A 26,196-nucleotide genomic window follows, 5' to 3' on the forward strand; every position below is an offset into this window, starting at 1 on the left:
TGGGGGTTCAGCTTCCTGGTCAGACCCTGCAGCCTCCATTGCGATCTGGGCAGCTGCTGCTCCCCCAGCGGGAGCTGTGCTGGGAGGTGACCTGAATGAAGGCTTCCTCTGTGCCCACCTGAGGTGAGGACTTTCTCCAGCTGGTACTCACCCCCTGGGGCAGCCCTGGGCCCTGTTAATGCTAAATTCTGAGCCAGAGACTCCAGGTAATTGGGAGAGCTCGGGGAAAGTGCTGGGGTCTGCCATGAAAGTGACTCTGCACAAACGGCCCTTCCTCATTTCTCCTCCCGTTAGCAATTGCAGGAGCAAATCCAGCCATGGTGGAGCAACCAACCCAGGAATGGGGCTTTCCCGGCCAGGAGGCAGGGGGAGGGGACAGGGCAAAGGAGCTAGAAGGGAGGAAAGAGGCTGAAAGGGGTAGTGGGAGAAATAAGTGGTGAGAGGGATTTCTAGATCTCCCATCTGCCCAGACACTTGTATTGCAGCATCCCTGGGCAGAATCACTTTCCTGTGGACAAGGTGAGGATCAGAGAGAGGAAAAGCCAGTTCCTGACTCCACATCCCTCCTGCTGGGGTGTGTTACGAATTATACCTAATTGGTCACGCACACAAACTGCTGCGAATTATACCTGATAGGTCACGCACAAGAATTGCTACGAATTATACCCAATAGGTCACGCACAGTTCGAGTCTAGGCTGAGGCACACGAACAAAGTCCACAACTGCAGAGTTCCCAAAGATACTAAGTTTATTACGCTCGAGCGTGGTGCCCCCCTGCTAATCAGGAGGGGACCCCGAATGCCGATTCTACAGAGATTATATACCTTTTAGCAAAGCATGTTGCCCTCGTGCATCGGAAACCTTCTCCAATAGACAAACCCTTGTCTTATCTACCACCTATCCCTGCTAAGTGCATCCCCCGTGCTAAACCATTATTTCAACCACACAACATGGTCCTAAAGCAATGCTCCAGTAGTCTTTCTTATCAGGATGGGAGGCTCGCATCAAGGCCGGGAGGCAGGAAGTTAGGAACAGACAAAGAACAGAAACCAGGAGTCGAGACAGGCTGGAAACAAGGAGGGGGTTTTCACAGGAATGCAGTATCTGGGGAACACTCCTCCTGGTGCATGATGTGTTTGCTTTTAGACAATGGTGGGCCCCAAACCAAAATGAAGTCACATATGCACATGTGCTAACTTCCTTAACAGTCCCCCCTTTTCTTTTGTACGTCAGTAAACTATATCGGGGCTGAGTAACCGTGATGCAGGGTTAGCAGTTGCCGATAGCACATACCACAACATTGTAGGCATACAAAAAATAACACAAAAGCAATGAACAGCCAAAAGAATGAAATACAAAATACGCCGTCCCCAAGCCCCCACATCCGGTAGCCATGAGGTGAGCCAGTCCCAGACCTCCTGGAATCCAGCGTTGGTAGTGTCGAGGCTGATGTGGTGCAATACGCCTGCCTGCTGCATGAGGAGGTGGATGTCAGTTTCCACCCTGTGCTGCTGATTTACAAATACACAACAGCTTGAGTTAACCAGAGCACAAACCCCGCCCTGATTTGCAAGAAGATAATCCAGGGCTAGGCGGTTTTGCAATGTAGTTTGGGATACCTGAGTGACTTCAATTTGAAGGGCAGATAAGGCATCTGCAGTTGCATTTGGCATTAGTTTCAAAGCAGCTGAAATGTTAACTATAGCTTTTTCTAGTTCGCTTACTCCCAACCAGGGCAGAAACCATCGCGCAAAGGAGTGAAAGCCGGTGGGCCGTTGAGAAAGAGGGTTTAAAGGAATACTTCGTCGGTTTCTCCATACTAGGTTGCGGATCTCTCCCTGGGTCAGGGTCTGGTGTACTGTCACGGCGGGTACTATCGCCCCTAAGGTACTCGGACCACACCATCCTGCTGGGAGAACCTTATAGGCTGTGTGATTGCATAACCAATACCAGCCAGACCCCTCGGGGACTGGCCACGGGGCCCCAGAGTCGGTAGAGGGGCCTCCCGCACCAGAGCTGATCTGGGTGGTGTCCTTGCATCCCACAAAATTTTCCACAAAAACTGTATTTTCCGTGCCCTTATATCATGACACACATAAAGCATAATTACCCTGGGCCACCATATCAATAGAATCATAGAATATCAGGGTTGGAAGGGACCCCAGAAGGTCATCTAGTCCAACCCCCTGCTCGAAGCAGGACTAATTCCCAGTTAAATCATCCCAGCCAGGGCTTCGTCAAGCCTGACCTTAAAAACTTCTAAGAAAGGAGATTCCACCACCTCCCTAGGCAACGCATTCCAGTGTTTCACCACCCTCCTAGTGAAAAAGTTTTTCTTAATATCCAACCTAAACCTCCCCCACTGCAACTTGACACCATTACTCCTTGTCCTGTCCTCTTCCACCACTGAGAATAGTCTAGAACCATCCTCTCTGGAACCACCTCTCAGGTAGTTGAAAGCAGCTATCAAATCCCCCCTCATTCTTTTCTTCTGCAGACTAAACAACCCCAGTTCCCTCAGCCTCTCCTCATAAGTCATCTGTTCCAGTCCCCTAATCATTTTTGTTGCCCTTCGCTGGACTCTCTCCAATTTATCCACATCCTTCTTGTAGTGTGGGGCCCAAAACTGGACACAGTACTCCAGATGAGGCCTCACCAATGTCGAATAGAGGGGGACGATCACGTCCCTCGATCTGCTCGCTATGCCCCTACTTATACATCCCAAAATGCCATTGGCCTTCTTGGCAACAAGGGCACACTGCTAACTCATATCCAGCTTCTCGTCCACTGTCACCCCTAGGTCCTTTTCCGCAGAACTGCTGCGGAGCCATTCGGTCCCTAGTCTGTAGCTGTGCATTGGGTTCTTCCGTCCTAAGTGCAGGACCCTGCACTTATCCTTATTGAACCTCATCAGATTTCTTTTGGCCCAATCCTCCAATTTGTCTAGGTCCCTCTGTATCCTATCCCTGCCCTCCAGCGTATCTACCACTCCTCCCAGTTTAGTATCATCCGCATATTTGCTGAGAGTGCAATCCACACCATCCTCCAGAGACCATCTTTGGATCGTAACATTCCAGTTGAATGTAGTGTTTGCCCATAGCTTAGTTTGGAGTGTTCGATTAAGGGGGATAGGTACCCCTACCAACGGGACCCCCTGACCTAAATATGTGGGGGTATGAATACAAATCCAACACTGCGTTCGATTTACACCCTGTTTGATAGCACAGGTTAAATTCAAGAAGCTATTGCCCTCCCATCCTTGTACTGGACTTGGGAATAGGGAGAGGAACCTCCCAGGCAAACCCTACCAATGTCGGCGTCCTTCTCTATACCATACAAAAAACAACGCCACCAATGTAAGTCCGATAAACAGGAACACAAGAAGTCCTGGTGGGCTATAAATGTCCCTATAGCTGGAAAGCTCAATCCATGGGTTGGTCGTGGTGTTCATTCGTGAAGTGGCTCGTCCAATGGCTTGTCAGGGTCAGGTGGGGGTCCCAGCGCCAACTTAACGTAGCTGTGATGGAGCCAGGAACCTTTACCTGCAAAGGAGTGGTGGCAGAGGGTGGGAGTAATGTTCGTGGCTGTAAGGCGTTTCTGGTATTCATACTTGCCCACAGGAACAGATTCCAGCCCCTGGAATAAACCCACCCCACCGCTTCACTGCACATTCCCAAGAATACATCCCGCAACTCCCTCCCTGCCAATGTACAATGCTCCGTCTTCGCCACCAAGGCCAATTCTCAGTGTCTTTTGCAGTCAGGAATCCTTGGATCTTGGTGGTTTCAGCAGAGCAGGCGTTCCTTCTTCTCTCTTGGAACAGGCATGGTTTTGCATTATACAGGGGAGAGGTTACGAGCACGTCACCCTGCCGTGCTTTGGTTTCTTTAGCAAATACTGAATGCAGGTTAGCTCTGTCAGTGGACAAGGGAGAGGTGACGAGCACTTCACCTTGTCCTTTTCCCTGCTGTCCAAAAGGAGGAAAGAAAAAAAAACCCAGAAGGAGGCTGATCAGTAGTCGAAGTGAAGTCACCTTGAGGCGGAGGGGTCTTTTTGCAGTAAGAAGCATGGGCCCAGGCAGTCAGTCCTTGGCACTTCACAGCGGTGTTGGTAGTTAGCAGGACTTAATAAGGGCCTTTCCAGCATGGGGCCAGAATAGTCTTTTGTTGATGGACCTTTATGTAGACCCAGTCACCTGGTTTTAACAAATGGCAGGTTTGCTCAGGATTCTTGAAGCAGGACTCCTTTCACCTGTAAATACAGAGACCTCACACATTTCATTAATGTCTGGCAGTGTGCTGCAGATCTCACAGCTGCCTGGGCACATTCAAGCCCCCCTCTTTCTTGGCTGTCAGCCAAATCCTAGCTGTGAGCAGTGTCCTTGGGCAAGGCCAGTGTCTTATCTTTGGACCGAGCCTGCCAGCTACAGCGTTGAATTAGCTCATCCTCCGTTTTATTTCTTTTCCCCTTCTTGGCTTTTATTAACCGGCAAAGGGAACTTTCACTTTCCACTCCCACACCTTTGTTCAAAAAGGAACACGTGTACATTGCCCATTATAGAGCACTTTCGTCTTATTGTTCAACGTATGCCACATACACCCTTCTAGGAAAATGACTTTATTACGGAGCTTTGGAGCAACAAGCCAGGACAAGCACACCCACTTTTGAGGAGTCCGCTTGGTACAACCTCTGGTGTCCAATAGCTTTCCTCCCTCCCCAGCCCTCTGGCTAGAAATGTGAGGTAGCCAGAAGGATCCCATGTATAATGTGGGGAGTGGTTAACCTTCCATGTCCTCGCTTCCAAAGACTGTTGGTGTGCGAATTTTAACAACAATTTTTTTCAATTAAAAGATCTGGCCAATGAAATTTTTTTTTTTTTTTACTTAAGCAAATGTATTAAACTTTAGTCTATCACATTTTTCTGATATTATCCGAACACTTTGTATTCCAAGTTGAATAAAACAAGTATCTGCATTTTGATTTAACCCTTCTATTTAGTTTTAAACTAAACTGTCCTATGAAAAATTAAACACAGCAATTCTGGCCACAAGACAAACACCGCAAGACAGGACATAGAACACAGACCAGAATTCCTATTGTGCCAGTAAGTTCATGAGATGTTGAATTGCTTTTCAGCTGGCATCAGTTTTCTCTGATTTTCTGAAAGACAAAAAGAACATAGATCTACCCCTTCTGGGCAGTCAGTCATTGCTTAAAATATCTCCTTTTTATACAAATATCCTTGTTAATTGCAGGCAAAATGGAGGAATTACCCATATTTTCTTGTATTTGTTTTATAGGCAGCCCAGGTTTCAGTGGCCTCTACCTTATCAGTTAGGTAATTTACATTAAAACAAATGCTTTCCGGCTTGCTTTTGGATCCACAGCTTAAAGATTCTTACTTTAAAAAGGGCACAATAAACTTTACCAGACTTTCGATTGCCTTTTACTTTTAACTCCTGCTGTCAAACACACAGCGACCTGAAAAGGAAGACACCACCTATTGTAGCCCCTTGGAGCCTAATAAGATATTAATTAAGTAGCACTGTATAATTGCATTCCTTTGGAAAAGGGCCCATTTTCCTCAAAATGGCTCCAAAGAAACCAAGAATTCTTTTTTTTTCCCCGATATTTCACAAAGTTTAACTGCTTAATTCTTTTCAGCAACTAGAGAGTTAACTTTTTACTTTTCTTTTTTAAATTACTTGCTTATCTTGACCCCCAATTAACTTAGATTTTACCATTCTAAGTATTATTCCGGGATTTACGTTTCTCATTCCTGTAATTATTTACTCCTCTTTTTTCACTATGACCTCCAAGTTTTCAACCTGTTTTCCAATCTTTCCACCTGTTGCCTGCCCGCTTGGGCCCGATCCTGTTTTTTTCTCTGAACTGTCCCTTCCATGAACACCAGCTTTGTCCCACTACCAATTTAACAAGGAGGGTGGGCTTCTTAACTAGCCCCCCAGCCCTCCTGCTCTCTTCTCTTAAATATTCTCACTTACAAGGGCTACCCGAGTCCTCCCCCCATGAGGCTTGTCAGCTGGACAGAACGCACGGCCAGTTGGCAAGCAAGGAGGTGACGGGCATAAGTCAGAAAGCCGAGGGTAAGCCGGAGGAGGGGCAGAAGCAGGCATAGCAGAGAGCGGGGCTGGAGGCCCCTGAGATGAATAAGAAAAGGAGGAGGAAAGAGGACGTCCTTTCGCACGCGCGTAAGCCCAGTTGTCCCATACATACCAATAATCCATCTGGGCTGGAGCTTTGTTCTCCAGCCTTTTCCTAAGCGCTGTTAATTTTTCCCCAGCAAAGGAACCATCCGGTGGCCATTCGAGAGGTGTTTGAGTTGTTAGTGCTGGCCACTCAACCTTGCACAAGATTACTGCTTTCTTTTTACCTAACCCATGGGTACCAGAAATATTCCCCCAATTTTCGAGAATTTCAGCCAAAGGGGTCCCCTTACTTACACTTTGCCCAGAACCCATAATGGGCTACCAAAAGGACACAAAATGTGCTGCCTTATCGCCAAAGCGACGGCTCACACACCCCCTCCTTGGAGTTCTCAAAGGTGAACTCACCCTGTGCCGGCTGGAGCTGTCCGAGAGGAGGAGTGCGGTCTCGCTTGTCGGGGCGAGCCGAGGGTCCCTTCGTGGTCTCCAAAACTGTTATGAATTATACCTAATTGGTCACGCACACAAACTGCTGCGAATTATACCCGACAGGTCACGCACAAGAACTGCTGCGACAAATCCTTCCCTTATCTACCACCTATCCCTGCTAAGTGCATCCCCCGTGCTAAACCATTATTTCAGCCACACAACATGGTCCTAAAGCAATGCACCAGTAGCCTTTCTTATCAGGATGGGAGGCTCGCATCAAGGCCAGGAGGCAGGGAGTTAGGAACAGAAACCGGGAGTCGAGACAGGCTGGAAACAAGGAGGGGGTTTTCACAGGAATGCAGTATCTGGGGAACACTCCTGCTGGTGCATGATGTGTTTGCTTTTAGACAATGGTGGGCCCCAAACCAAAATGAAGTCACATATGCTAACTTTTGCTTAACAGGTGTGGCTGCCCTGGGGTCAGAGAGAATCCTCCTAAGTGACTCCTTTGGTTCTGCTCTTTTCTAGCACTGTGTTCAGACACTTTGTTACGGGGTGGGGGGAGGGAGAAGGGGGGTTAAAATCTCTCTGTGGGCTTAGCCTGGCAGGAGGGGCCCGGTCTACACTGTAATACAGAGAACAAGCATTTTCCCAGCATGGCAGAATCTAGGCTGCCTGTCTGCAAGGAAAGGGCCTGGGGGAATCGTGATGTGAAATGAACTAAAGCCCGTTCCTAAATTCCACAACTGCCCTTCTCGCCCTGCCAGGCTGCAGAATGACGCCCAAGTTTCCCTCCAGCTGATCCCGTCCTCCCATGGGACAGGGGAGAGAAATGGCTGCAGAGGAGCCAGTTCATGTAGGGATTATCGGGGAGTTGCTGGTGGGTTCCTGCAGGAGGGAGAGGGGCAGCAAATACAGCGGAGAGGGGAAGCTTTGCACCGTCTGGTTTGGAGGTTGGAGCGGGGAAGGAAATGCACAGGGTGGAGAAAGGAAGGAGGAGAGGGGGTGGCAAACCTGCTGGAAGTTATTTAATAAGTGGCCTAGATTCTAGGAACAGACCCATGAGGTTTGGGAGTGAAAATGCTCTAATTTGTGGAACAGAAAATAACCCACCTAGATGGGGCTGGGAAAACGGCCCAGACTCCCAGTGCTGGAGCCTGATCCAGCTAACCAGCAGCTGCTGTGAGATATGAAGGGGGCACCCACATGTGAGGCTCAGGGGAGCTGCCCCTCCCTTCATATCCAGCTCCTCACAAGGAGGAGGGTGTTGGGCTTCCTACCAGGGAGCTCGCCCTGGACCCTGCTAGGGGCTCCATCTCCTGTATCCGGCTGTGGCTAGTAGGTGTGTGATGGATCTGCTGGGAGAGACGAGGGGCTCTCTCTTCGCCCCTCACCCTGGTGTTTCCTGGATGCTCTGAGCGGGGTGGGGGTGGGACTCTGTTAGGGGGCTTATTCCTTCACCCACTTCCTTCCCTGGCCCTTCTCGCATGAACAGAGAGCAACAATACCCGAAGTCCAAAGGTGCAAAGAATTCGATTTTTCTTGGGGTGAACTTCCAGCAAGCATGATTCCAGTTTCTTAGTGTCCCCCTTCCTTAGTGTCCCCCTTCTCAGCTCTGACACCACAGAGCCTTACCTGTGTCCCTGTTCCCATTCCCCCCCTTAGTAAAACATGATTCCAATTTCCCCACCCCCGTCCGTTCCCATTTCCCCCACTCACCCACCCACCCACTTCCTGATTGACTGCAGACTACATAGGAAAACTTGAGTTCGGCTTAGCTATACCTTAACCAATCATTTTCCTGAAATTTAACTAACCAATCCTAACATATTGTAACATGATTATGTAACCAATTATATCCCACCACCTTAATTAGTTTACACCCAGCAAAATTAATTACACAGCAGACAGGAACAATCGCAGAACCAGACAGAGATTATACAGACAAACAACAGCAAAGTGGGAACTATAATGACAAGACAATACAGAAGTGAGGATTTCACATCCCAGCTATTGAGAAGTGAGTTCTTGCCAGACAGGATGCTATCAAACTAAGTTTCCTTTTACGTCGTCTTGGCTCTTCCCTTTCTCTGGAGGCGATAGGCATTATCAGGACAGGACTGTATCCTAACAGCCCCATAGCACCTTCCTTCAATGTGACTAGTTTGGGATGTGAGGAGGTGACCGGTCGCTTCCCAGCTTATGGCTGTCTCTGCTGCTTAGCCAGAGATCTCAGCCTAAGAACAGGGCCTCCGACTGTCACAGTGAGAAAAGGCCTTATGCAGTCAGTCAGTGATTTGGATTCTTTCTTTTATACCTCTAGAACTAGCCAAGTGATAAGAATACACCTAAACTCTTAGAGTACAGGCCTGAATATCTGTATCCTAACGTACTCTGTTGATTCCAAACCATCCAGAGTTTCTGTTTGTTTGGCTCCTCTCCCCCACGAAGAGTGGGGCTGTGAGTGGGGCAGCAGGTCCTGAGTGTGGGGCTCTTGCTCTTTCAGGGGCCGGTGACCTTCGAGGAGGTGGCTGTGTATTTCACCAGGGAAGAGGGGGCCGTGCTGGACCCCGCTCAGAGAGCCCTCTACAGAGACATCATGCAGGAGAACTACGAGAATGTGACCTCGCTGGGTAAGGGTTCCTGTCCCCTCGGTTCTTAGAAGGGGAAATGCAGAGTTAAGATTCATGTCACCCCCACAATGTAACCTTAACTCTGCCCTGTTTCAGCATGACCCCGACATGCGAATGACACACACACCAGCCCTCTGCCCTGCTCACTACACAACATCCTGGGAACAGAGCACAGGAGCCGTACAGCACGGTGTCAGATTTCTCCTGTTTGCTCAGGTAAAACGGGGGGTTGGGTCCAGCATAACAAACAGAAGCTTCCAACCCCTGCCCCTCTCTCAAACACCGAGCCTGCTCCACCCAGACCAGCTCCGACTTGCAAAGTGATCCCACTCCCTTACCCTCACCATGAGGTTTCCTTCTGAGTCGTTGCCTTCACTTGCCCCTCACTAAGCCCTGGAGACCACTAGCGTGTATCCCACCAGGGTGCTGGCAATCCTCAGGGCAGGAACTCCCCCTTGTGCACCTTCACTGACACAACCTACAACACTGAGCACTGAAATGGGGCAGGCTCGGTCCCTCAGGGGTCACACGCACCTCTCTGCATACTAGTCACAGCTCTGCCAAGCTGCTCCAAGTACTCCCTCCACCGTCCGATTACGGCTACACCTGACCCAGTGCACACAGCCGGAGGGGATGTGGATAAATGCTGGGATTCCCGTCTGGAGAACACAATGCAATGGCATGTTCTTAGTCCTTCCTCGTATCTATTATAGATCCATGAATTTGTAAGGCCAGAAGGGATGATTAGGTTATCTACTCTGATCTCCTGTATCACACAGACTGTAGAATTTCATCTGGTCACAGCTGAACACCTTGTGTTTGGCTAAATCATCTTCCAGAAAGGAAGTCTCGACATGAAGACTTCAAGAGATGGAGAATTCTCCAGTTCCTGGGGTAGTTCGCTAACCATTGCACCAACCTGACAGAACCATTCCCAGTGGCTCTTACCAGCTGCAGGGTTGGGGATGGAAGCAGAGTTAAGGGGCAATGCAGGGGTAGCGTGTACATTTACTTTTCATTTTCTGGTTTGCAAAGGTTTAGGTTTAGCCACTGTCCATATGGTGAAAGGCAGGAGACAGCTCTGGGCAACCTTAACTCTGCAGTAAAATAGTTTATGGGTATTTAGTTTCCTTCATTTTTTGTAATGGATTTTTTGCCACCATAACTGTGTCTATATTGAATCTTTTGCCGACATTGTTATGTTGAATGGGGTAGGGAGTGTGATTTTTGTACAGCCCTAAGCGACAGAGCTATCCTGGCCAAACTTTGAAGAGCACACCTTATCAGTGTGCCTGTGGATTTTACAGCACTTCAAAATATTCTCAACAGGGAAGCGATAGACACACTCATCGAATCATAGAATATCAGGGTTGGAAGAGACCTCAGGAGGTCATCTAGTCCAACCCCCTGCTCAAAGAAGGACCAACCCCAACAAAATCATCCCAGCCAGGGCTTTGTCAAGCTGGGCCTTAAAAACTTCTATGGATGGAGATTCCACCACCTCCCTAGGTAACGCATTCCAGTGCGTCACCCCCACCCTCCTCGTGAAATAGTGTTTCCTAATATCCAACCTAAACCTCCCCCACTGCAACGTGAGACCATTACTCCTTGTTCTGTCATCTGCCACCCCTGAGACCAGCCGAGCTCCATCCTCTTTGGAAGCCCCCTTCAGGTAGTTGAAAGCAGCTATCAAATCCCCCCTCATTCTTCTCTTCCACAGACTAAATAACCCCAGTTCCCTCAGCCTCTCATACGTCATGTGCCCCAGTCCCCTAATCATTTTCATTGCCCTCCATTGGACTCTCTCCAGTTTGTCCACATCCTTTCTGTAGCGGGGGACCCAAAACTGGATGCAGTACTCCAGGTCTGGCCTCACCAATGCCAAATAGAGGGGAATAATCACTTCCCTCGATCTGCTGGCCATGCTCCTACTAATGCAGCCCAAAATGCCCTTGGCCTTCTTGGCAACAAGGGCACACTGTTGACTCATATCCAGCTTCTCGTCCACTGTAATCCCCAGGTCCTTTTCCGCAGAACTGCTGCCGAGCCATTCGGTCCCTAGTCTGTAGCGGTGCCTGGGATTCTTCCGTCCTAAGTGAACCTCATCTGTCCTTGTTGAACCTCATCAGATTTCTTTTGGCTCAATGCTCCAATTTGTCTAGGTCACTCTGGACCCTATCCCTCCCCTCCAACACATCTACCTCTCCCCCAAGCTTAGTGTCATCCATGAACTTGCTGAGGGTGCAATCCATCCCATCATCCAGATCATTAATGAAGAGGTTGAACAAAACCGGCCCCAGGACAGCCCCTGGGGGACTCCGCTTGATACCAGCTGCCAACTAGACATCGAGCAGTTGATCACTACCTGTTGAGCCCGACGATCTAGCCAGCTTTCTATCCACTTTATAGTCTATTCATCCAGCCCATACTTCTTTAACTTGCTGGCAAGAATAATGTGGGAGACCGTGTCAAAAGCTTTGCTAAAGTCAAGGTGTATCATGTCCATATCCACAGAGCCAGTTATCTCATTATAGAAGGCAATCAGGTTGGTCAGGCATGAGTTGTCCTTGGTGAATCCATGTTGATTGTTCCTGATCACTTTCCTCTCCTCCAAGTGCTTCAAAATGGATTCCTTGAGGACCTGCTCCATGATTTTTCCAGGAACAGAGGTGAGGCTGACCAGTCTGTAGTTCCCCAGAGTCTCCTTCTTCCCTATTTTAAAGATGAGCACTACATTAGCCTTTTTCCAATCATCTGGGTCCTCCCCGCGATCACCACGAGTTTTGAAAGATAATGGCCAATGGCTCTGCAATCACATCCACCAATTCCTTCAGCATCCTCAGATGCATTAGATCTGGACCCATGGGCTTGTGCATGTCCAGCTTTTCTAAATAGTCCTTAACCTGTGCTTTCACCACTCAGAGCTGCTCACCTCCTCCCCATACCATGCTGCCCAGTGCAGCAGTCTGGGAGCTGACCTTGTCTGTGAAGACCCGAGCCAAAAAAGCATTGAGTCCTTCAGCTTTTTCCACCTCGTCTGTCACTAGGTTGCCTCCCCCATTCAGCAAGGGTCCCACACTTTCCCTGACCTTTTTCTTGTTGTGAACATACCTGTAGAAACCCTTCTTGTTACCGCTGAGCATCTCCCTGGAGAAGCCAGCCCCCGTTCCACTGGACACTTACAGATTCACAGCTATTGCAGCTTACTAGTTATACATCCCATCACCGTGCCGCTTAACACACAGCACCTAGATGTGTGTAGAGTGAAAACCAGTAAAAGTTTATTTAAGGGAGTCTAGAGATTGAAGTGATAGCAAGGAGAAGTACTGGGGGAAAAAATAGTTACACATCAGGTAAAATCAGAACACGCTTTCTAGAACCTAGACTTTACAGGACTAGATGCTTTCATACCTTCTACAGCAATGCTCAAGCAACGTCCTTCCAGCATTTTAGAGCCAGGCTTGGCTCTGATCTTCTGCTCATGAGACAAATGATGCTGTCAGCTTGCCTCCACGCTGGAGGATGCAGGGTGTTCTTCTGTACCCCCCAAATGTACCCTGACATTCCATTATCTTCACTCATAATCAGGATCCTGCTGTTTGTTATTTCGTGTAAATTTCCTCTCTTGAAGATTTCACAATCTCTTCATGAGCATTTGGCTCCATATACAAACTGGGACACCTCCCGCTTCTGCCTGTCCGTTCCCGTCTGTCTCTTGGCTTAGGCCTCGTCTTCACGACAGGGTTTTGTCGACACACTACAATACTCCTCCCTCCGATTTCACGCTCCAGCTACACCGACAAAATAAAATCCCCCTTGACGAGAGGCGTAGAGCTTTTTGCGACAAAGTTAGATCCACAGTGCTGGTGTGGACACTGTGCTTGGTTGTGTCGCGGTAAGTGGCCTCCAGATTGTGCCCTGCAGCCAGGTAAACTAGCCTGTCCCCCTTTAAAGACCCGGGAATTTTTGAAATTCCACTTCCTGTTTGCTCAGCAAGGAGGGCTCACATTGCATCTTCCCAGCTGACCATGGCAGAAAACACTCTCCTGCCTGGAGCAGGACAGAGCTGTTGGATCTGTGGGGAGAGGAAGCTGTGCAATCCCAGCTCCGCTCCAGCCGTAGGAACTTCGATACTTACGGGCAGATTTCTCGTGGCACGTTGGAGAAAGCCCACGAACCAGACGTGCATCAGTGCCGTGGGAAGACCAAGGGTCTGAGACAGGCGTCCCAGAAAGCAAGGGAGGCAAACCATCGCTCGGGTGCTGCGCCGAAGACCTGCCACTTCTACAAAGAGCTGGATGCCGTCTCCACCATGGATACTTCGGCGGGACGGGGGGGAGCCGGAGACAGTGGCCAGCAGACTTAACCCTGAGGCCGAAGAAGTGGAGTTGGAGGATGAGATGGGACAGGCGACAGGGTCGTCCAGTAGCGTGGCGAGTCAGGAGCTCTTCTTGACTCTGGTAGCCTCAAGCCGGTCCCAGCACTCCAGCTCTGGCGCCCATGATGCAGGAGAGGGGAAGCTCTGGTAAATGCTCATTTTGAGTTGAAACTGCTCGGTTACATGAGGTAGAGCTGTCCTTTGTGGGTGAAGGGAATAGGAATGTACAAGACTAGCTGTGTTTGCATCTGCTTCGCCTTCCGCTGTGCAGTTACGCAGTAGGGGCCCTGCGGAAGTTTGTTTTCCCGGGAATCCTCCAGAGAGATCTCTAGGAAACTTTCCTGGAGGTACCCACCAATCTTGTGCCAAAGGTTCCTTGGCAGGGCTCTTTTCTTTCTTCCCCCACTGTAGGAAACTTTGCCACACCCATTAGGGATCACTTCTTCAGGGACCAACCAGCACAGGGACCTGGTCTGAAGCCACACACATGTAGGAGGATCATAGAATCTCAGGGTGGGAAGGGACCTCAGGAGGTCATCGAGCCCAACCCCCTGCTCAAAGCAGGACCAATCCCCACTTTTTGCCCCAGATCCCTAAATGGCCCCCTCAAGGATTGAACTCACAATCCTGGGTTTAGCAGGCCAATGCGCAAACCACTGAGCTATCTCTCCCCCCTTAGTGTATCACATTTGATGTTTCCATGATTTAAAATGAACTAAACACCGAAATCTATATTTAAATAACATTACATGAAAATGACAAAGCCAGGCAATTCCCAGTCAAGGTCAACAATACATCCGTTAACTAAAGCTGCTGAGTTGTCAACTTTTCCACTTTCCCGAAAGGTTAAGGACACAACCGACAGTTTGTGGTTTAACTTCATTTCCTGGATTATACTACATACCAAACTTTAAGTGCCATGGAAATATCCCCTTCACTAGATTCAAGAGGTTCAGTGTTCTTCCTCTCATTTCTGATTTGTATGAGAGTGATCAGTTAAGATCACTGTGTGCCCTGGTCTATTCCTGCCAGTGCAGGATTGTTCGAAAAATATGGTTAAAATACTCTGAACAATTTCACTTTAAGTTACATTAGGGTGCCCACCTCTTTCTTCTAGAAACTGTTTACAGCCACACATTTAAGAAATGTTTCCCATCTGTTTAGTCTAAATTGCTTTTAGTTCCATGGCACAGCTAAAGAGATGCACCTTTGCCTACCCTCAGGAGCGAGATATTGGCTTCACTCACCCCGTCTATGAAAAATGGTGGCAGAATTTACAGTAATGTCCCTGGGCAGTTGCAGTGATCCCCTGACCATACCACCTAGACCCTTTGCCCCATCTTGAGCATTTCCCTCCGCCCTGGGCCGAACTCACCATGTTGAGGGCACTCGCCAAGCTGTGTGCTAGCCAAGGGAGAGTGAGAAGGAGGTGAATTTAAATACTATGATTCAGTGTTGTGCGGGCACTCACAATATTGCCTTTGTTTCTTGTTTATTCTGCTTCGGCAGATGCGTCATTAAGGGGAATCCCCTAGACACAAGCAGAGCACCTCGGTCAGATAAGGAGGCGAACCAGGCGGAGGAAGGAGGGCACGTTTAGGGAGGTGCTCCAATCGTCTGACACCGCAGATCATGATCACAGGGCGTGGAGAGAGAAAATTAACTAAAAATTGAAAATACGTAGCCAGGAGAGGAAGAAGGACCAGGAGCATGTCTTAGAGGGCCAGGTGTTATGCTTAAACAAAGCACACAAGATCTTTTATAGGGTAGAAGGCAAAATGCCGCATTAATTGAGAATACAGCAGTTAGTATATGCTTTTCCGTCTCAGACACACCCCCCATGCACACAGACCCCCGAGTCGAAGTTTATAGTTACCAGTCCAGAGTCTGGATCAATCTAGTGGCCAGCCAGATTGGTTGCAGAGGGGAGCCGGGCTCAGTCAGTCACGATCTGATGCTTCTGGAGTAGTGGCAAGACGAACCCAAAGTCCCATGGCAAAGCACCCTGTTCTTCTAGTCTTTTTTCTCCGTTGAAGTCTATGGATTTTGCTGTGTCAGTCTGTGACCGGTTACTCCTTAATCAGTGTTATCTTCTGATGTTAATATTCCAAAGCACCTCCGAGAGGGCCATCCTGTCCTTTTGATTTAATCAATTGTCTTGTCTTTAGGGGTGCCAGCCTCCACCTCAGGGTCGTCAACCTGCCTTCCCTCAGTCATGGATGAACATTGATGGTTCTCTGGGGTCAATAAGTCTGTTAAATTTCTTCACTCCTCCTTTGACCATCTGGCTCCAACAATGGCCTTCACACCTTATCTTTTTCTGATGCATGCACTCTTCATTCACACAAACAGTCTTTTACAGAGACATTTGAGAATACAAACAGCAGTATTTTATATCAAGTGAAAAGACATTGTAAATTAAATCTTGCTAAATTTTATAACCAAAACAATTCAAATCGCGGCCCAGGCCTTCAACATTCCTCTAATCTACTTAACATAGACACAATACAGAATCCTGTCTCTTACTAACTAAACCTTGAAACAAAGAACTAAAAGGGCCCAATTTGTAATGCTTATGGGAAACAGACTCCCATAGTCCCGGAGGGTCATTCCTTTCTGCTATTCAAAAGGGGTGACTGGCAGGATGATATCAAATCATACATTAGTTCTCACTAAACTAATTATAAACTCATTATAAACTAAACTCATTATAAAATCCTGCTCCTACACGGGAGCAGATGATAAAACTGATGAAGGACCAGACAGAGATACTGAAGTCCCTAATTCGGCTGCAGTCAGAACAGAAGCGTGCTCGCCTTCCCCTGCAGCCCAGCGGGAGCTCCTGGGGCCCAAGAAGGTAGGGAGGGGTGAGAGCAGTGGGTGGAAGGGGAGTTGGTGTCATAATGAGTTAGAGGGCTAGCTGCACCCTGTCCCCTTCCTGGTCTGTTTCAGTGCTCCCCTCCTCCCCGCAGGTGTCAGGCATCCTGCCGTTTCCTCTCCGAGACTGGAATTCTGCAATTATCCTGCTCCTAGACTAGACCGGGGCTACAACGTCCTGGGTATCCATGCGCTTACCCAGCAGGCCAGGCTGAGTGCAGACCCCTTCGGCCGTCTGGGGTCCGTGGTGCGCACTGACAAAATGTCCTCCTCTAAACCAGAGCTGTCTTTATTTTGAAGGGGGGGAAATAAGAGAACAAAGGATTTTAAATATAAAGAGTCTTCATAGCTGCCTGTCTCATCTAAAGCTTATCATCCTCTGATGGTCAGCTAGGCAGGCAGAACTTCCTCACACCCCAGCAGTGTCCTTGTGTCCCTCTGTCTTTCCCCCAAACAATTACCTAAATACCCACCCCCCGTTTTGAGAGGGAATCCCTTTTTATACTGCTCCAGTTCTTTTGATCTTTTGAGTCCCAGACCTTCCCCCGGTTATCTAACCCAGTTCTGCGAGCTGGCTGGAGGCAGAAGGTAAAATCTTCAAATCTAATTGTTTAGGCATTGGCTTTTTATAACCCTTAAATGTTTATGAAGAGGTGGTCATCCAGCTCTTTCTGGACAACTCCCCACATCTTGTGAGGGCCTTCTGTCCCGGGATAGTGGCCGCGTGGTGGCTCATTGCAGTCTTCCATCCTGGGTGGGCCGAACAAGACCTCTGGGAAGGCCTGCACTAGATGTCACAACTGAGTGACATCTTGAGTCCTCCTTCTTCCCTTCCTGCTTGCGTCCCTCACGGATCCCTCCATTAAACTGTCACTTACATCACCGAGGGGGGTGGCTTATTCAAACCCCTGAGTGACATAATTTATACTGACCTCAACTGTAGTGTGTACATAGCCTAAGATATCAACAGAAAGCTAATGAGATAATGTTGGTTTATATTATTGCATGGTGTATGTATGCAGGATACATGCAAAATTGCAGACTTATTAGGAATGATTGCTCTGAAAGAGTGTCTGCCAGGCAGGATTGAAAATTCCCCCACCTTAGACAAAGGCAGGTGGTTCTGCCACCTGGAAGGCACTGTTAAAGGAAAATGAATTAGCCGGTCTCTCACCAATCTAGGTGTTAGATTCGACTCTAGGATCCCACAAACTTCTAAACTCTGAGTCCAATTTATACAAGCGTCCTTTATTAGTCAACAGAAATACAGCTCGTGCTGGGTGCCGCAGGAGAGGGACCCCGCCCTTTGGAAATTGCAAACAATTATACCCTTTACAGTTGGACAGCGGACAGTCCGTTGAAGGGTGCCAGATGCACTCCTGAAGACAATTAGTTCTTCTTCTTGCATTTCTCCCCTATCTCCAGTGATAACGGGCAGCCCCAACTGGTTTTGCAGCTGCTTCTTCAGCATTCCTCTCAGGTCAGCTTGACCTCGGCCTAAGGCTTCAACTACTTTAATCACTTATACTAAGCTAGTAACTTACGCTAAGTTATAAGAGCAAACTTATTCAACATTTATATAAAATAGCATATAAACACTTTTCTATAACATGCACTTTCAGGGTACACTAAGAGACAATGGGGATGCCATTTACATAAACAATAAATAAACCCATCAAACTAACAAGGGGAAGAAATACCCACTCAGCATCATGGCAGGGGAGGATATCGCAGGAACAAACCAATTTGCATTCTGGCAAACACCAGCAGGGGAAGAAACCAGCATTGAACTTCCTTCATCACTAGACTCCAGGCCTCCTTCCTCACAGCTTGAATGACCTTTACTTTGGAGGGGAACCTTCAGAAAACTCCCTTTCAAAGGTTCACTGAACTATACAAAAGAGAGGCAAAGACTCCCAAATTATCTTTCATTTAAGAAATCAAAGGAACCAAGCACTTTGGGGGGAGATATTGGGGGTGCTCTGCCATCTTGCTGAAAAGTAGTGTGGTCAGATTCTTCCCTTGAACCAAGACTGTTTTGTTAAGTTCTAGTCTCCAGAAAGCATTTTTCATTTTCACTTGCTTGTAACCATTTCTAAAACTATCTTTTCTACCTGAACTCACTTTAAATGTTTCTGCTACTAAGCTTCTTTTAGTTTTAATCTAAACAAATGAGGTGCTGTCTTTGAATTCAAGTGGTGGCTAACGCCAGTTAAAGTGGTGAGCTGGGCCATTTGTCTCTTCTGAGGCGCAAAGAAACCTTATTATTCCTCTGAGTGCTCCAAGAAAAATTAGACATTGCAGAGCACGTGTGTGGCAGTGTACACACACCTCATCCCCCTTTGGGGCGGATTGTCGCCGTGGTGACACCGTGGTTACAGTCTACCAGTCCTGGGTCTTGAGACAGTGCGTCTCAATGGCCAGAGTAAAGTGGCTGCTCTTAGGTTCTGGACGGCTTGGCCTAATGGCTCAAGACAATCAAGCGGTTCTCGAGTGCAGGGCTGTGAGGCCTAATGGCCAGATCCCGGGGCCACCACCGAAGTGGGGGCGGCAGCTGGGATAGGGAGACCCGGGCCCACCCGACTCAACCGGGTCCCAGCCGAGGGCCCTAACAGTGGCGGAGTGGACAACCACTGGGTCAGCAGGGAATCCAGCCGCAACACTCTGACCTTACCCGGGTGGGAGATACCACTCGTTCCACCTCCCTCGGCCACTTCTTCCCAGGCTTCCTGGAGCTTCAGTCCTCTGGGCTCCCCAGCGCAGGTAACTCCCTGGGACTCTGACTCCAGCCGGACAGCTGCAGGCAACAGGGCTCCGGTCTGAGTCTCGAGGTATTTGGCTCCCGCAGGCAAAGGTTGTAATGGCTTCTGGGCTGGGGCCTCAACCAAACATCCTTCCTCCTTGGCGGTCAAGTTTGGGAGTGTCTCTATCTCTTGCCAGGGCATCCAAGGCTGGTGGATGCCAGAATGTGCCTGGGGTATAACAAGCAGGCTGCTGGAGTCAGAGATGCTGGTCCAGGGTCACTTATCACTCAGACACACAGTGCATCCTTCAATGCTGGCAGGACATGTCTGGACAAAGGCGCTCCAGCAACAGGACATTGAAAGTCACCCAGCATTACAGATGACACAACTCCTCTGGCTTGCAACCAAGCATGTGAAAATGGCCTGGGTCGGTAAAGACACTTCTCGGGAGATGGAGAGTCTTGTTCCCCCAGCCCCATCTGCAGTAGCCTCAATCTCTCTTCTCTGCAGGCTCCTTGGATCTTGGGGTCCATCATTCCTGAAGTCACCTGGCCTGATCCTTATTTGTCACATTCTGCTTTTCCAGATGAATTAGTGTCTTTTGCTCCTGATTTATAGCTTCTGATTTCCCAGTGTTCTCCACAGCCAGGGATTTTCATACTCCCTCCCATTGCACTGGACTCACTAGATTCACCAATCCCGCAGTATGTGCCTTCCTGACCTCGAATAGTGCTGAGATCCTGCATTCAGTGATCTCCCTGCCCTTCCTGTTCCTTACTGCACAGAACCCCACCAGCCCATGCTGGCCATTCCCAGCTTCCCCAGGACTCTCGCATCGTCTCTGGACCTCTCTGTCAGCAAGAAGCAGTGCCAGGGAGACTTGCTCTCAGTCTGGAGTCTTCAATTTCTGGGGCATGGATTTACTTCCTCTGTTTTGTAGGAGCCTCTTTCATAATGTGTATCTGTGACATTACCCAGGGTACAATTTGGACTGTTGAATAGCTGTGTCCCCTCAATTCTCCAACCTTGGGTGCCTTTTCCACTGTTTTACTGTGAGAACAGCCTCTCTTGGCCAGTAAACATCCCGTCTCCAGCATGTAACTCTCTCCCAGCTACACAGTACTGAGTGCTGCTAGTCAGCCACTCATGAATTACACCTCAGGAGAACACCAGCAAATTGTCAAGTGCCAGACTTTCCCCCAGAAATGTGCATCTTGCACCATCCAGCACATTACTGAACAGCACAAGCTCATATTAAATCTTTAATTTAATCAGTGCAAATTGACATGTTACCAGCCTTGTTATCCCAAATAGTTTCCCACACACTTTAATCCAAATGAACTGGTTAGATAAAACAATAAAACACGTTTATTAACTACCGAAAGAAAAGATTTTAAGTGACAACGGGTAATGAGGCATAAAATTCTAAATTGATTACAAAAGGAATAAAAGATACAATGCAAATCAACTTCTAACTTAACAAGCGAAAACAGATTCAAAGCAAATGTCTTTCTCTCACCATATCTTGTGGCAGGCTGGGTTTCCTATCAGTCAGGACACAAGATCAGTTCTTCAGGAGTTGTTGATTTTGTGAGCAGAGAGAGTCTCAAGTTTGTTCACCACTTTGTACTGGAAACATCTTCAATTTTTAGCTGTCATGATGACTGGCTGTCTGTTCTGGATGTGAACTTCAAGCAGCCCCTGTAATGGAAAGTAAATTTCTTGTTCACACCTCCCCCCTGCTGGAGAATGGCCATTTAACCAAGTGATAGCCTTGCTCTCTGAGGAACAGGTCTGTGGGTATTCCCCAGAACTGTAACATATTTTCATGAATATCATACATTAAAATCTCATAAATTTACGTACATAGTGTTGTTACACATATTATAACACAACAATAATGTTCAGTGGATTATGAATTTTAAATGAAACCTCAAAAAGGCATACTTTGTACTAAATATAATTTTGTAAAATAGTGAATATATGTTTACAGACTCACACAGTGTCTATCTGTGTGAGTTCTCAGCAGATATGTGGGTAGTTCAGTCCCTCATCATCAGTGTTCTTCACCTTTGAGGACCTGAGGAGCTGGCCCTGGGATTTTATTGGTTTACAAAGAAGTGGAGTTCATAGATTCATAGATCAGAAGGGACCATTATGATCACCTAGTCCGACCTCCTGCACAACACAGGCCGCAGAATCTCACCTGCCCACTCTTGCGAAAAACCTCTCACCTGTGTCTGATCTATTGAAGTCTTCAAATCATGGTTTAAAGACTTCAAGGAGCAGAGAATCCTCCAGCAAGTGACCCGTGCCCCATGCTACAGAGGAAGGCAAAAAACCTCCAGGGCCTCTTCCAGTCTGCCCTGGAGGAAAATTCCTTCCCGACCCCAAATATGGCGATCACCTAAACCCTGAGCATGTGGGCAAGATTCACCAGCCAGATACTGCAGAAAATTCTTTCCTGGGTAACTCAGATCCCACCCCAACTAACATCCCATCACAGGCCATTAGGCCTATTTACCATGAATATTTAAAGATCAATTAATTACCAAAATCATGTTATCCCATCATACCATCTCCTCCATAAACTTATCGAGTTTAATCTTAAAGCCAGATAGGTCTTTTGCCCCCACTGCTTCCCTTGGAAGGCTATTCCAAAACTTCACTCCTCTGATGGTTAGAAACCTTTGTCTAATTTCAAGTCTAAATTTCCCAATGACCAGTTTATATCCATTTGTTCTCGTGTCCACATTGGTACTGAGCTGAAATAATTCCTCTCCCTCTCCGGTATTTATCCCTCTGATACATTTATAGAGAGCAATCATATCTCCCCTCAACCTTCTTTTAGTTAATAGACAATTTTTTATGACAAAGTCTTATGAATTTCCCCAATCTCATTTGTTTTCTTTCATCTGAGCAGGGTTTCCAGTCTCCAGACTTGATGTGATCTCCCAGCTGGAACAGAGGGAAGAACCATGGCTCCCAGACCTCCAGTGTTCAGAGGAAAGAGAGATCCTGAGAGGTCCCTGCACAGGCAAAGGCCCATTAAACCAACTCAGAATCTGTAAGTGGCTGAAATAAACATCTGGGATACCCTACAAGGACCTTGGGAGCTTCATAGTTCAGGATTGTGCCCAGCAGATGTGGCATCCTCAGTGCAGAGATAGCTCATGGCTTCCTACAGATTTTAGCTGATCCCTGGCATTAGCTTCCTCCCTTCCCACTGAGAATTTGGATGGGATGTGAGTGCTGAATTAATCATCTCCTCTCTCCCATTTGGGGGAAGAGTTTGGGGGAGTTCAATTCCTGATTTTTATTCCACCTCTCTCCAGCACTTGTTTTGGTTTGGTCTTCCCTTTTCCATGCCTGTTTGAGGTTTCTGTCTCTATCACGGCAGGCGACGTGATGCTACGTGAGACTAAGCAGCAGAATTCTCAGCAGGAAGATGCGGAGCAAGTGGAATCACATGGAGCATTATCGCAAAAATCGAAAGGGAATGTGTCCAGGAGTCACGAGCAGGGAACAGCCTGTGAGATTCAGCACAGACCGGAGAGACAGCAGGGAAACCAGCCAGGGGAGAAATTGGATAAATTCATTTACTGTCGGGGAACTCAGAAGGACCTCAAGGAAACCACAGCCCAGCAGGAAATCCTCAGGGGAAAGAGGAAAAATACGTGCACCGAGTGCGGGAAAACCTTTAGTTGCTGCTCAGCCCTTGTTAAACATCAGAGAATTCATACAGGTGAGAAACCCTATGAATGCAGTGAGTGCGGGAAAACCTTCACTCAGAACTCAAACCTCATTAGACATCAGCGGATCCACACAGGTGAGAAACCCTACGAATGCAGTGAGTGCGGGAAAAGATTCACTCACAACTCAAACCTTCTTGTACATCAGAGACTCCACACTGGTGAGAAACCCTATGAATGCGGTGAGTGTGGGAAAAGATTTACCCACAGCTCAGAACTTACCACGCATCAGAGAGTCCACACAGGGGAGAAGCCCTATGAATGCTGTGAGTGCGGGAAAGCCTTCAGTGTCTGCTCAGCCCTTATTACCCATCAAAGAATCCACACAGGGGAGAAGCCCTATGAATGCTGTGAGTGCGGGAAAGCCTTCAGTGTCTGCTCAGCCCTTATTACCCATCATAGAATCCACACAGGGGAGAGACCCTATGAATGCTGTGAGTGTGGGACAAACTTCAGTGACAGCTCCGCCTTTCTTCAACACCAGAGAATCCACACGGGAGAGAGGCCCTACGTATGCGGCGAATGCGGGAAAAGCTTCACTCGGAGCTCAGACCTTACTACACATCAGAGAATCCACACGGGCGAGAGACCCTATGAATGCGGCGAGTGCGGGAAAACCTTCACTCAGAACTCAAACCTCATTGCACATCAGAGAATCCACGCAGATGAGAAACCCTACGCATGCGGCGAGTGCGGGAAAAGCTTCACTCGGAGCTCAAATCTTATTGCGCATCAGAGAATCCACACAAAGGAAAAGCCCTACGAATGCTGTGAGTGCGGGAAACGCTTCACTGACAACTCAGCTCTTATTACGCATCAGAGAATCCACACAGGGGAGAAACCCTACGCATGCGGCGAGTGCGGGAAAAGCTTCACTCAGAGCTCAAACCTCATTGCACATCAGCGAATCCACACAGGGGAGAGGCCCTACGAATGCAGTGAGTGCAGGAAAAGCTTCACGCAGAGCTCACAACTTTCTACACATCAGAGAATCCACACGGCAGAGACACCATACGAACGCTGTGAGTGTGGGAAAAGTTTGACCGATCACTCAGCCCTTCTTAAACATCAGAAAATTTGCAAGGGAGCTAAACACCATAAAAACTTCTAGAGATATCAACCCTCTTGTTTTTAATGGTTAAGTATCCAATTCTGTCACAGGGGTCATGGATTCTGTGGCTTGAATGGACCTCCGTTTCAGCAGCTGTCAGCTCCTGGGGCCAGAGTAGGAACCACCATCATCCTGGTGCCAGTGGTAAGTCCCCAGGGCCAGAGTAGTGGCCGAGATAAGTCAGCCACCAGAGCAAGAGCTGCCGCTAACAGTCATCCCCCTCCCCACGGGGCTCCAATTGCTATTCCCCACCGCCAGGGTATTTTTAGTGAAAGGCAAGGACGGGTCACAGGCTTCCATGAATTTTTGTTTATTGCCCATGTCCTGTCTGTGACTTCCTAAAAATACCCGTGACAAAAATTTAACCGTTTTGCTAATTCCCACCGTAGTAACCGTTAAGGCTGCTTGCATTATTTGTAGCACCGTTATCCCTCAGTTTGTCCAGGGGAGTGGCCCGTTTTTGCTTTTTGCCATTTGTCCTGTCACGGTGTGGACCTGATGGACCTTTCTATCCACTCCATTGTCCCATGAGTAATGGGAGTGTGTCCCTTCTTCCAGGAAACAAGGAGCATCACATTTGTACTGTTCCTCCTATTGCAGAGTAATTGTTAGGGTCATGAATGATACAGATTGTTTCATTCTCAGTTGTTCTCACGTTGCTCTGGGTTGTGCTGAAGAGCAGTTATTGTGTGGACCTTTCTTCCTCATTATATTTAAATGTATTTTAAATGAAGAGGAGCAGTGGCAAGGGAAAAAAATGTCATTTCAGCCTTGGTGACACTGGAAGGCGATGGGGTGACTCAGAGAGATTCCCTCCTTCCCCATCACTCCAGAACGGTTACCTCGTGTTTGAGCCACGCAGAATTTATCTTCTTCACATTCTATCCCTCCACCTCTCAAAGTGTCGTGTGGTGCAGTGTTCTCAGCTGTCTGTGCTTGGAGAGGATGCTTTGACTTCTTTAATCCTATATCAGAGTCACTATGGCTGGAGATGAAAGTGTCCAAGACCTGGAAGGGGACTTCAAATGGATTGTAAACACTGCGATCACTTGGAACTGAAAATCCATTTCCATCTATTGGCAAAGCCACTTGGGGGAAGATTGGCTGTTTTTTCCTCCAGGATGAGGACGCTAAAAATGTTGTAAATAACATAACTCAGTATTGAGACTGTGCTGAGTGAAGCAGGTTTGAATGGATCAGAGGACAATGTGATGGGAGAATCTCTTCTCCTGGTTCTGAATCATCAGTTATCACCTGCTCTGGACTTTCACTTGACAATATTGTCTCCGATGATCTGAGGAGAGAGCTCCACCGTAAGTGTCGTGGAGCTATGCCAAATGCCCGTGTATTTGGTTCCCAAAGGATTTGTAACTCGGGCCCTACAGCAAAGGTCTCCTAGATGATCCTATGATATGGGAAATGCTGCCCTTTATCAGACAGATGTGGCGGAAACAGAAGCGGGGCTGTGAATGAACTGACTGTTTGTAGGTGCCGCAAATGTGCATGAAATGGAAGCAGTGTTGGAAATGAAATAGCTGTAGAAAAATAGCCTGGCCACCTCAGTGCCGTTCTGCCGTATGCCTGTAAAAATTAAAAATAATAGTAAAAAAAAACCCTCAGGGCCAAGCCTGGATTTGAGCTCATTTCTTGGCAACCGCGTGGAAAAGGTCTTGGAGAAAAATCCCAACACACCTGAGTTATTACAAGTGGGATCTTCCCAAAGGCAATTCCTACTTGTTCCTCCAAGAGATGGGTGAAAGTGGGCTGGAGGGAGTCCTACTAATCTGTGGGGAAATCTGATAGCCCCACTGTCAGTTCTCCGTTGTTTCCATCCTAACACACACACACTTATTATCAATATTTAAGAGTGACCTACAGCCCACGCTCTCACCCCCCCCACGCTATTGGGTACAGACCCTGTGTCTCGGACAGACTAGGTCTTGTTTCTGCATCTTCCCACCTGCAAAGAAGAGAGGGTGAGGGGGAAGGAACAAGAAGGGAAAAGGAGACCAACGAGGCTAGGCAGGAGGAGGAGAGATTTTCCTTCTTGCAGTTGAAATCCCCCCAAATCTCGTTCCTGGAAATCGCCACGGGGCGGGGGAGCC

At 48.1% G+C, this 26,196-nt stretch overlaps 1 protein-coding gene across 1 annotated transcript; it reads left to right on the forward strand.

Moving 5' to 3' along the window:
- The first annotated feature begins 105 nt into the window (after positions 1-105).
- LOC311514114 (uncharacterized protein) lies at positions 106-25,704 on the forward strand. The gene is made up of 4 exons (XM_084616509.1): positions 106-123; positions 9,103-9,229; positions 22,152-22,295; positions 22,629-25,704. The coding sequence occupies exons 2-4, from the start codon at positions 9,196-9,198 to the stop codon at positions 24,089-24,091; spliced, it is 1,641 nt and encodes a 546-aa protein (XP_084472635.1). The 5' UTR covers positions 106-123; positions 9,103-9,195; the 3' UTR covers positions 24,092-25,704.
- The last annotated feature ends 492 nt before the right edge of the window (positions 25,705-26,196 follow it).

Source organism: Lepidochelys olivacea (genome assembly GCF_965140295.1).
Source record: "Lepidochelys olivacea isolate rLepOli2 genome assembly, chromosome: 28".
NCBI classification, from domain to species: domain Eukaryota; kingdom Metazoa; phylum Chordata; order Testudines; family Cheloniidae; genus Lepidochelys; species Lepidochelys olivacea.